The sequence below is a fragment of the Carassius auratus genome, chromosome 2 (assembly GCF_003368295.1).
Source record: "Carassius auratus strain Wakin chromosome 2, ASM336829v1, whole genome shotgun sequence".
Classification (NCBI taxonomy): Eukaryota; Metazoa; Chordata; class Actinopteri; order Cypriniformes; family Cyprinidae; genus Carassius; species Carassius auratus.
Genome location: NC_039244.1, coordinates 8,700,985 through 8,714,164, shown reverse-complemented (window position 1 = coordinate 8,714,164; position 13,180 = coordinate 8,700,985). Strand labels below are relative to the sequence as shown.

The following is a 13,180-nucleotide window of genomic DNA, read 5'->3' as shown; positions in this document are numbered from 1 at the left end:
AAGTTATTTTATTTTATGAAACTCCCTTCCAACTGTTTGGGACATCTGGAAAATCGATTTTTCAGAGAAGAAAAGGAGAATGCTACCATTAGTCCTTTGACGTGCCAGCAGTGAAACATCCTGAGAACATCCATGTGTGGGGTTGCTTTTCAACCAAGAGAGTGGGCTCTCTCATAATTTTACCCCAAAACACTGCAATGAATAAAGAATGTTATCAAAATGTATTGCAAGAGCGACTTATTCCAATGATCCATGAGCAATTTGGTGATGATATGTACATTTTAGTGCATGATGGAGCTTCATGTCACAAAGCAAGAGTGAAAAACAAGTGGCTTAAAGATCATTACATTTACATTTTTTTTATATATATATAAACATTTTGGTGGGATTAATGGCAAGAATGGATCGCCATCAGTCAGAATTTGGTCCAGAAGCTAATATCCTGCAGACGAGAACGAATTGCTGAGGTTATGAAGAACAAGAGCCAACACTGTAAAAAATGACTCACCATATTTTTTTCCCAGTAAAGGCCTTTAGAACGTATGATATGCATATCAATGTTTTTTTAGTATACCATAGAAAAGTGGAAAAATAATCTACAAATACTGAAACTGCAAACTATGTCACTGCCTAAACTGTTGACCACGGCTGCATACCCAGTTAAAGTGGGCTGTGGTGGATCTGCCACGGCTGAGATTGTCTTGTGATAAAGGGCCAGAACTAGGGTGACCATATGAGCCATTTTCCTAGGAGGCGTCCTTGCCAGGATTTCTATATTGCCTAAAACATCCAAAGTAGTTTAACCAATAACATGCAGGTATGGTACATAATCAACCAATCGTGGCGTTATGAGAAGGTGAGATCTACAGAGAACAATCAAAGCAATGCAAATACACGTACATGTTAGGTGTTTGTTTGTTCATTCAACTTGAAGCGCCGCTGTGCACTGATCATTGTATGACACCAAAGTACCAAGAGAGTGATATTAATGCATAAGGAGCCGTCTGCTCTGGTCTCTATAGCTCTTATGAATGTCATACAATGATCGATCTTCACAGCACAAACAGCCAAAAATCTGGATATTTTAGGCAATATAAAAATCCTGGCAAGGACGCGTCCTGGGAAAATGGCTCATATGGTCACCCTAGCCAGAACATCCAATGAGGCTGGGGTACCCAACTAATGATGTGTTGCATACAAAGGTCATTGGCACCTCAACAAAAGGCATCTTTCACCCAGGCTAAAGTTCGCACATAAACTGAAATCTGATGGACATTGGATAAGGTGTCTTACTGGCAACATCCATGAAAGATAAGTACACATGACGTACAGCGTAACATATCATCAAAACATCAAGGATTCCCACCCCATGATTGCAGTGAAGAGTTGTACCGTCTTCATCTATTCATCTCACCTTACTTATCTTTTTGTTCCCCAGTCATGCATAAAAGCAATTGTAAATTCACAACTGATTATTGGGTATGGAGGCAAAAACCATGGATATGGGATTAGGCCATGATCCTGGATTCTTGCTGAATCAGGCATAACAATTGCTGTGTCTTGCTGTGTTCTGCTCACAGTGAAGGATCAAATAATGATTATTATTATTATTTATTATTAATTACATTTTTTTTGGGTGAACTCTCCCTTTAAAGTGCATGCGATGTGACAAATATTTGAGGACCAGGATTAATAGCAACTAGCCTAAACCTAACAATTTGTCAATATAAAACAATATAAAACATAGGTTAAGGTATATAAAAAATGGTCACAATTTATTAAAAAATTCCAAAACAAATATGCTTTGTGTGAGGAACAGACCCAAAAGTTATCAACTTCTCTCTAAATCACAACATATACACAAAGTGCTACATGAAAAGTGCTATGTCAGGTTTGATTGTGAAATTCCACTGGCTCTATATGACCGATTGCATTGATGGAGCAGGATAATTTTCAGCAATTATCACCTAACTTTTACTCAGTTTTTTTACTAAGCTTTTCAGTTTTTGATGGATTGAGAATAAAAAATAGTTTGAATTAAAACAATCCCTTACTCTATATATAATATAGATACAGTATACACTATATATTGTTATTTGTTTTTATTTTTTTGTTTACTGAATGGTAAAAACACACTTAAAAAACATAAATAAAATTACCTTCAATGGGTCTTGGTACAAAGTGTGAAGAGGGCTTGGTTTTCTTTACTCGGTTGCCTTTCATGACCTGACCCTCCTTGGTGAGGCCCAGGAACCAGGCTCGACCTGACTCCTGTTGACGGTACATGGTGGATGAGTAGATCACGTAGTAGTTCTCAAACACAGACTCCTTGAATTTACATTCAGGTGTGAACATCTCCTGAGGATCAAACAATAAATAAATAAATAAATAAATAAATTGCAATTGTGAATGAACTTGGTGGGCATCAAAAAGAAAAAGAGAGGTCAAACAGTCCTATTAGGGAGTCCCCAGGGAGGCTGCCAGGATTTGTATATGTGGCTTGAAGGACTATGAAAAGTGTGTGAATTTATATGCCTGTGTACAAAAGAGTTACCAGTCTCTGAGGGTTAAAGAGAGGCAGAAGTTTGGATCTCTTATCTGCGTCAGGTGACATTCTGTCATGTAGCAGACGCAATCTTTCTAGGGATGCTACAAAGGTAAATGTGGTTGGACGGCTCTAGCCAAAACTGATGAACTTTAGACCTCAACCTGACCATGTACAGATTGTCCCGGACTGTACTTTTAAATGCAGTCTGACATTTGAGTCCTAAAGAAAATGTTCGTAATAGTATTTAAATCAGTAGTCTGAAATAAGAACCTGCATAAATGGTGATCTGTTGTAACTGTGTAAAAGACATAAAACACATGTAGTATTTTATCTTTCAACTAGAGGTGGTCGTGTGATATAGCAAAAATATCACAGCACGATTATTTTAGGAATATTTTAGGAATATTACGATTAATTTTCATGTTGGTTTTACAATTTGTTATGTGACTGATCAGTACATCCAAACTCATTTCCCAATATTAAAAATGCAAAATGCAGAATCAAATCATTAATTGTGAATCATTGATTTTAATTGTGAATTGTGTTGAATTGTTCTGTTATCGGTCAGCTCGTGGTGAAGAGGCGGGAACTTAGGCGGGAAGAGTTTGGGAAGATGTTCGAGACTTAGGTCTCTGCAGAGCAAAAGTGGGCGTTATCACCTTGTTGGTGTTTTCAAACTGCTGGGTGTTTCTAAATCATGCAATCTGAATGATCCCCCTTACCCAGCCCCACCCCTAAACCTAACGTCACTATGACGTCAACCAATCAGGTGTCATGGTGTAAAAACACACTGATCTGGTAACTCCCATTACTTTCCTGCAGAGACCTATACTTGAGATGTTCTGTTATCGTTTTGTTTATATGTCGAGTGTTTTCTGTATAATATTTAGTTTTTTAGACTAATGCTAATTGCTATTATTTGGATATTGTTCAGCAGCTAGCTAAATTTGGTTATGTAATGTTATGTGGCATGCAATTTATAACATAACTGTGATGAAGAAGGCAGGGAATTGATCCGGCATGGTGCTGGAGAACATTAAGCCCTGCATTTTGTACCCCTCTGTCATTGTATTCATTGTTTTTTTATTGTTTATAAACAAACCACATCAATCCCCCACACTTTTGAAAAGCTTGCTACATCCCTGTATATATATATATATATATATTAGTGGTGGGCCGTTTTCGGCGTTAACGTGCTGCGTTAACGTGAGACTCTTACCGGGCGATAAAAAAAATTATCGCCGTTAATCTATTCTCAAAGTTGGGTTGGGAGCTGGGTCTATACTAAGCAAGCTATGATGACTTTCTCTCTGATATTTTATACAACCGACTGGCTGAGGCCAGCCTAAAAAGATGCTCAGGACAGTTGACGGACCACTGCTGCCCATCGTCACTAAAGCTTAGATTTTTCATGTGTTTTTAAGCCTTACCGCTTCTCGATTTAAACATTAAAGCATCCAAACACAAGACGCGGAAAAGCTGAACTGGTTATTCGCGCGCTGTGTTCGTTTCGGAGAGAGAGAGAGAGACGCGTATCATTGACAGCGACACTGAACCGAGCTCTCTTCTGCAAAGTTCTCCTCGAAGTCCCTCCTGCACCTGAAAGAACAAATACAAATCGCAGTTTGAACAAACAAAAAGATGTGTAAGAGCCCAATTCAACACCGCTGTGTTCTGGTGTTCAGGGCTCACGCAGAGAAAGGCGTCTCAAAACACTTGAACATCGAATTTGCTTATTTTTGCTCTTTTGCCGACAAATACATACAAAATATGTCAAAATATCAACCTTGGAAATTATGCTCTGAAAAAACTCAGTTATTTCTTAAGTCAAAGTAAACAGTTGAGGGATGTGTATTATATTGGATGCATTCATCGTCTCTGAATATGGCCGCGCCTAATTTAGCTACTGGCTGCAATAATTTTAATCCAAGAAAATGAAAATGAAAATCACTCACTGCTCTTGACTGAATTACTTTGTAGTTTTAACAGTCAAACCAAAAATTATTCAGACACCAGATATAATTATTGATATATATAGCAAAACTGTAATAATGTGAGAAATGTTGAAGGTGTCTGAATAAATGTAGGCTTGATTGTACATTTCATTTTTACACTGAAGACTATCCAGACTATCCATTATTTGTACCTTGTATTTTTGTTCTGTACACTGACACCTACAAACTTGAAAAAAACGTAAACATTGTGTAAATAGCACAAATAAATAAAAATAAACGAACATACAAATTAAACAATTTCAAACAGGGCCCACTGGTACAACCTTCACCGGGTCCCCGCTGACCCCAGCTACCGCCCTGCTCACGCCTGTTTCACACATACTCCGTCTGCAGTGCATATGTAGTCCATGTGCATTACGTATGTGGTACAGCACGGTCTCGATGTGCTTTCACACAGGACGCGTTTGCAGTTTGCTATTCGGTACGTAAACGATCGCTGCACTGCTGCAGACGCAACGCTCCTGGAACACAACTGGAATCCGTTAACATGGGTGCATAAAAAAATATGCAACTCATATGCACTGCAGACGGAGTATGTGTGAAACAGTTGTAAGGTTGTTTGCACCTTGAATTAGTTTACAGCTTTTTCAAGCACTTTGTAATGCATTTTGGACACAGGAGATGAGCCCCTTTTCTAATGCACCACCTAGCTTGATAAATCCCGTCTCAAAGACTTACTGTTTGTCAGTTTTATTTGGGTAACACACATATTCTGAATGCCTTCGCCAGAATTTGAATGAGCCATTTCAATCTAGATTAATCTAGATTAATTGCAAAATCACAGTGAGATTAAACTAGATAATAAAAAATATTCTATGCCCATCAATTATAATATAATGGAGAAGGGTCTGGCTGCAGACTTGCATTCTTTATTCTACTTATTGGTTGCTTCTTTTTTGAATCTCTCAACATTTGTTTTTCTTTTGTATAGGTATGGTTGACTGGAAGTCTGTCAGTCCAGATGTGATGAAGACATACAGAGTGGAGTTGGAGCTCAGCAGATGTGTGATGGCTATAGAAACTGTGGTCTTGGAAAGAAGGGCATCTTCTTCACAGCTTTAAATTCAGACAAATAGTTTGCTGGATTCTGTTCTATGGACTGCTACTACAGAATGAATGAATGGATTAATGAATGAGTGGTTTATCTATCTATCTATCTATCTATCTATCTATCTATCTATCTATCTATCTATCTATCTATCTATCTATCTATCCATCTATCGTTTTACTTTAATTGAGGTAACACTTTACAATAAAGTTTCATTTGTTGACTGATGTATTAACTAACATTAACTATGAGAAATACATTCTATACAGTATTTATTAAACTTTGTTAGTTAATAAAAATTCAGCTGTACGTTGTTTGTTCTTGTTATTTAACTAATGTTAACAAATATAGCTGACTTTAAACAGCAAGTGCGACTAACCGTGTTAAGAGACGTTTGTATTCTCAAAAATTTTTGTAATCTATTTTTGATTATTGATAAACTACGATCTAAACGTGTGGTGGTGATTACGTCAGTAAGCCATTTTGAAGGTACTTTCGAAAGTAATTTTAAATAATATTCTTTACATCATTAACGCTGTTTTTACATTGGATGATGTGTTTGATTTATCACTTTCTATTAATCTATAGGCCAATAACGATTAAGCGTATGGCTCGCCTTTAGGTGGAAAAGCCAGTTTTTGCTAAACCTTTTGGCACGCCCCCTACCTTTCTTTCCACCAATGAGAAACCTTTCGGCACACCCACCTTTTGGCACACCCATTGCTCCAGTCTGCAGTTACCCCTACTTGCATTTTGGAGGTTCTGCCAAATTTTGGAGTTCATGCCCCATTTTGGAGATCTCCGGTCTGCAGTTATATACACTTTGGATTTTTACCTCACCTTTTTACCTTCACTTCAGAGCACCAGATATAGGTAAGTTTTCACCACAATATTTGAATAAAAATGTAACGTTAACTGTCAAATTTAATCAATATGTGTAATAGAAATGACAATTAATATATCTGTTGTTTGAAATGTCACAGAGTTTGGATCCTGCGCGGCGTTTAGCCATTTCACCGCGTTTTTGTTCTTGTTTTAAGAAATCTTAATAATGTGAAGAATTGCACACGATGTTCTCACAAATGTACGATTATTGAGTGTATTTATGCACATAGCAGATTCGCTCATTGTACTTTCTTGTGTTTGTCACGGTTCGCAGGTTTGCTTGCTCATTTTGTGTGTACTGCACTGATCTGATTGCCTATCAGGGCCAGCTGCGCTGACGAGCAATCAGATCAGTCGCAGGTGTGTCTCGTTTACTAGCCCTATATGTAGGGCTGTGTCAGTCAGGTTCAGTGTCAGATCGTTGTTTTGCTGTCTGTGTTCTGATCTCTGTTCTGTGCAGCTCTGGTCACGCTCTTGGACTGCCAGCAATTCTGTTTGGTCTACTAACTGTTTCAACAAACCTTATTTCTACTCGCTACTGGATTCTGTCGAATGATTCCTGACATAACGATCTGACCACGTTATGGATCCAGCGAGTGTAAACGAGAGAAGCCCTCCACAATAATAATGCACGATTTGATCGACAAGACGAACAGATCATGGCTTCTGGTCGAGCAATACAGGCCTTGGTGGGACCGGTATCTGAATTAACCAAGCAGTTACAACATCTTAGAGTCAAGCCTGCCCACGTGCCCACTGCGCCTATTCCACCACCCGCTGTTCCCCCCACGTATCATCGCACCTACAATATGGAGCCCCGTGTGCCTCCTCCTGCTGCCTATGCTGGTGAGCCACATCTATGTCGATCATTTTTGACAAAATGCTCTTTGTTTTTATCTCTCCAGAGCTCATCATTTCCCACTGAGGAATCTAAAGTGGCTTTTGTCAATACCCTTCTATCTGGAAGAGCGGCGCTATGGGGAACCACTGTTTGGGAACAGGGACATGACTGTTCAGAGTCTTTCCAGACTTTCAGCACTGAGCTCAAGAAAGTTTTTGATCGGGCAGTTGCAGGCAGAGAAGCAGCCCGAGTGTTGGCGGATTTACGTCAGGACCACAGATTGGTTACTGACTATTCCATTGAATTCTGGACACTAGCTGCAGAGTGTAAGTGGAACAGCGAGGCACAGTGGGACATGTTTTTGCATGGGTTTGCCAACCGCATCCAAAATGAGATATACACCCTGGAGCTACATGCAACTTTGGATGGGTTGATTGATCTAGCTATCCGAGTAGACACAAGGTTACAACGTCGAAGTCTTCTGGTGCAGCAAGGTCAAGTTCCAGATATGGAGGTCCATCCGGTCTTTCCTTCAGGTGATGTGGTTGGTGATTCGTTCAATCCGGAACCCATGCAGGTGGGCAGAGCTCGTCTCTCCCGGGAGGAGAAGGAGCGCAGAAGAGCGCAAGGACTGTGCCTATACTGCGGAGCCGGGGTTCACTTTGCATCTAAGTGCCCGGTAAAAGCCAACACCCGTCAGTAGAACAGAGGTTACCGACGGGTGGCATATCCTGGGATGAATCCTCTCGTGAAGCGACGCTCCTTCCAGTAAGACTGCAATGGGGCTCCTCTTATCATCGATGTGAGGCTCTGGTGGACTCCGGTGCTGAGGGGAGTTTTATGGAACGTGACCTGGCACTTTGTCTGGGAGTACCTATAATTCCCGTCACTCACCCCATCTCAGTTAACGCACTGGGTGGACAACTCCTGTCCTCGGTCACCCACTCCACCGGACCGGTGAGTCTGATCACGTCGGGTAACCACGTTGAGGAGATTCACTTTCTCCTCATTGACTCCGCATTGGCTTGTGTGGTGTTAGGACACCCTTGGCTCACACTGCACAACCCTCACATAAATTGGCGTCCGAACTCTGTCATGTCTTGGAGTGAGGGTTGAACAGCATCACGGTAAAGAATACTTATCCTTTGCCGCTGATGTCTTCAGCTTTCGAGAGGCTGCAGGGTGCTTCTTGGTTCACCAAGCTAGATCTACGTAACCCCTATCATTCGGTCCGCATCAGGAAGGGGGATGAGTGGAAAACCACATTTAATACCCCCAGGGGGCACTTTGAATAATTGGTTATGCCCTTCGGCCTTTCCAACTCCCCTGCGGTTTTCCAGGCACTCGTTAACGATGTGCTGAGAGAAAATGGTTGATCAGTTTATATGTTGACCTGGATGACATTTTGATTTTTTCTTCGTCTCTCCAGGAACACATTCAGCACGTCAGACGAGTGCTTCAGAGGCTGTTGGAGAATGGGCTTTTTGTCAAGGCGGAGAAATGCACTTTTCATGCACAATCTGTTCCTTTTTTAGGATATATCGTGTCGTCTGAGGGGGTGCGCATGGATCCCGACAAGATTCAGGCAGTGGTTAATTGGCCAACTCCAGATTCCCGCAAGGCCCTGCAGAGGTTTCTGGGCTTTGCCAATTTTTACCGGCGTTTTATTCGCAACTATAGCCAAATAGCCGCGCCTCTAACAGCCTTGACCTCCACCATGACGACTTTCAGGTGTTCTAGTGCAGCTATGTTGCATTCTCTAAACTCAAGAACTGCTCTGTTTCAGCCCCCATTCTTGTTGCTCCTGATTCCTCTCGTCAGTTTGATGTGGAGGTCGATGCGTCAGAGGTGGGGGTAGGTGCGGTTCTCTCCCAGCACTCCTCTGTGGATGGCAAGGTTCATCCGTGCGCTTATTATTCTCATCGTTTGTCTTCCGCTGAATGTAATTACGACATTGGTAATAGAGAGTTGTTGGCAGTCAAGTTAGCCTTGGAGGAGTGGCGTCATTGGTTGGAGGGTTCGGGGGTACCTTTCATTGTTTGGACCAACCACAAGAACCTTTAATACATCAGATCCGTCAAACGACTTAACTCTAAGCAGGCTCGGTGGGCACTTTTTTTTCGGTCGGTTTGATTTTTCCATTTCCTATCGTCCAGGTTCCATGAACATCAAACCTGATGCATTGTCCCGCATTTTTGACCAATCTGAACGCCCGGTTTCTCCCGAGTCCATCGTTCCACATAATTGTGTGGTTTCAATGTTGACCTCGGAGATCGAGTCGAAAGTCCGCATGGCCTTAGATGGGGTAGTGCCTCCCCCGGATGTCCACCGGGTCGTTTATTTGTGCCAGAGAAATTGAGGTCCAACGTCATTCGGTGGGGTCATTGTTCCAAGCTGGCGTGTCATCCAGCAGTAAATCGCACCATTTTTCTCATTAAGCAACGGTTCTGGTGGCAAACTATGGCTCGTGACACTCGTCGTTTTGTATTGGCCTGCTCAGTCTGTGCTAGTTGTAAGTCTTCCACTCGCCCTCCTGCTGGGCTCCTTCAACCGTTGTCAGTTCCTTCGAGACCCTGGTCACATATTGCGCTAGATTTCGGTGAATGTCAGTCTTTCTTCTGGGTTTCATCCCCAGAGCAGTGGTCAGACGGAGCGGGCTAACCAAGATTTGGAACGAGGGTTACGATGTTTAGCCTCACAGAATCCGTCCTCTTGGAGTCAGCATATCTCATGGGTTGAGTATGCACATAACTCATTACCAGTGTAGTCCACGGCCTTTTTCCGTTTGAGTGTAGTTTAGGGTACCAGCCACCAATTTTTCCTAGTCTGGCATCTGAAGTCGTGGTCCCCTCTGCTCACGAATTCGTCCAGGGGTGCAGAGACATCTGGAGAACGGCCAGGGAGACCCTTCTCCAGGTGGGTTTGTGCACTAAGGTCCAGGCCGATCGCCACCGGTCGAAACCTCCCGTCTACGTCGCTGGTCAAAAAGTGTGGCTTTCATCTGCTGATATTCCCCTCCGCTCCGTTTGTAGAAAATTAGCTCCTAAATTCATCGGCCCGTTTACCATCACCAAAATTCTTAGTCCGGTGACGGTCCGCCTCAAACTCCCTCCGGCATACCAGAGGATTCACCCCGCCTTCCACGTATCTAAAATCAAGCCAGTTTTTCGTTCAACTATAAATCCGCCTATCCCGGTTCCCCCACCGCCGCGAATTGTAGTGAGTGTATGAGTGAGTGAGTGAAGTGACATTCAGCCAAGTATGGTGACCCATACTCAGAATTTGTGCTCTGCATTTAACCCATCTGAAGTGCACACACACAGAGCAGTGAACACACACACACACACACACACACTGTGAGCACACACCCGGAGCAGTGGGCAGCCATTTATGCTGCGGCGCCCGGGGAGCAGTTGGGGGTTCGGTGCCTTGCTCAAGGGCACCTAAGTCATGGTATTGAAGGTGGAGAGAGAACTGTACATGCACTCCCCCCACCCACAATTCCGTCCGGCCCGAGACTAGAACTCACAACCCTTCGATTGGGAGTCTGACTCTCTAACCATTAGGCCACGACTTCCCACTGTAGATGGGGAACCAGCCTATTCGGTTAATCGTATCCTGGACTCAAGGCGGAGGGGACGTGGATTCCAGTACTTGGTGGACTGGGAGGGTTACGGTCCGGAGGAGAGGAGTTGGGTTCCTGCCCGGGACATATTGGATCAAACCCTTATCGATGCTTACAATCGCTAGGTAGGACCCTCTGAGAGCGTCAGGTGACGCTCCTAGGGGGTGGGGTAATGTCACGGTTCGCAGGTTTGCTTGCTCATTTTGTGTGTACTGCACTGATCTGATTGCCTATCAGCGCCAGCTGCGCTGACGAGCAATCAGATCAGTCGCAGGTGTGTCTCGTTTAGTAGTCCTATATGTAGGGCTGTGTCAGTCAGGTTATGTTTGAGGATCGTCTCAGCACATCACATTTCTGCCCTGCCCTGCCCTGCTTGGAGTCTACACTGCAGCTGTTGTGATCTCTAGGACCTGCTTGGTGCCCAGTTGTCTGCCAGAAATTCTGTTTGGTCTACTGACTGTTTCAATAAACCTTATTTCTACTCGCTACTGGATTCTGTCGAATGATTCCTGACAGTGTTGACTCTTGTTCACCAAACGTTTTTTTTTTTTTTTTACCTCAGTCACTTCACTTCATCTCAGTTGCACAGCACCAGATACAGGTGGGTTTTCACAGCAGTCTTTGGAAATTCTTAAAATCAATTTGAGATGTGGGTAACTTCGGTTCGGAGTAAATTCAGCCTAGGGTCATTTGCACCAAGACTTCGAGCCAAACACCCAACCCCCCAAAAGTTTTTTTTTTTTTTTTTTCTTGTTCGAACAACTTAGAGCTTATATTTAGCATGATAAGCCAGAGGGTTTAGTGCAGGATCTAATTGGCACACTGCATGTTTCAGTGATGCCTGTGTGTGTCATTTGTTATTTGAGAACACAACACGTTGTCAAGTTTAAGGGTCTCCTTGCATTTGAAAGCAAAAAAATTATAAGGCAGTAATTAAAGATAATAATAGAGATGTACAATTAGCTCGGGTAAGCCCACTGCTCAAGAAACCATCTCTAAATCCAGCGCTTCTTGAAAACTACAGACCGGTATCCCTTCTTCCATTCATTGCAAAGACACTTGAGCGAGCTGTGTTCAACCAGCTTTCTATGTTCCTTGTACAGAACAACCTCCTGGACAGCAACCAATCTGGCTTCAAAAGTGGCCACTCCACTGAGACTGCTCTGCTCTCCGTTACTGAAGCCTTGCGACTAGCAAGAGCAGCTTCAAAATCCTCGGTACTCATCTTACTGGACCTGTCCGCTGCTTTTGTGCTGTTAATCACCAGATTCTCCTGTCCACCCTCAGAAAGATGGGCATCTCTGGAACTGCTCTCCTGTGGGTTAAGTCCTACCTCTCTGACAGATCCTTCAGTGTGTCTTGGAGGGGTGATGTTTCGAAGTCACACCACCTTGCTACTGGGGTTCCTCAAGGCTCAGTACTTGGACCACTTCTCTTCTCCATCTACATGACATCTTTAGGATCTGTCATTCAGAAGCATGGCTTTTCTTATCACTGCTATGCTGATGACACCCAACTCTACTTCTCATTCCAGCCAGATGACCCGACGGTAGCTGCTCGCATTTCAGCCTGTCTGAGTGACATTTCTAGCTGGATGAATGACCATCACCTTCAGCTTAACCTTATAAAAACTGAACTCCTGGTGATTCCAGCTAACCCATTGATTCATCACAACTTCTCTGTACAGCTGGGCTCGTCAACCATAACTCCTTCGACGACAGCCAGAAACCTAGGAGTTGTGATGGATCATCAATTAAGCTTCACTGACCACATTGCTACAACGACCCGGTCCTGCAGGTTTGCCTTATACAACATTAGGAAGATTTAACCCTTCCTGTCAGAGCAAGCAACCCAACTTCTTGTCCAAGCTCTTGTTCTCTCCAGACTGGACTATTGTAATGCTCTCCTGGAGGTCCTTCCTGCATGTACTGTCAAGCCTCTGCAAATGATCCAAAATGCAGCAGCGAGGGTTGTCTTCAATGAGCCAAAAAAAGCTCATGTTACTCCTCTCCTCATCAGGTTACACTGGCTACCAGTAGCCGCTCGCATCAAATTCAAGGTACTGATGCTTGCCTACAAGACGACCACTGGCATTGCACCAACTTACCTAAACTCACTGGTTAAATCCTATGTGCCCTCCAGAAGTTTGCGCTCTGCAAGTGAACAATGCCTTGTGGGGCCATCCCAAAGAAATTCAAAATCACTTTCACGGACCTTT

General features: G+C 43.1%; 1 protein-coding gene across 2 annotated transcripts in view; it reads right to left on the bottom strand.

Annotated features, from left to right (window-relative positions):
• The window catches only part of fgf12a (fibroblast growth factor 12a), a 122,847-nt gene that overhangs the window by 26,416 nt on the left and 83,251 nt on the right, over positions 1-13,180 (bottom strand). For both annotated transcript variants that reach the window (XM_026281948.1, XM_026281940.1), the window contains one exon: positions 2,160-2,358. In XM_026281948.1, the coding sequence (XP_026137733.1) occupies positions 2,160-2,358 (199 nt within the window). The remainder of the gene's footprint in view (positions 1-2,159; positions 2,359-13,180) is intronic.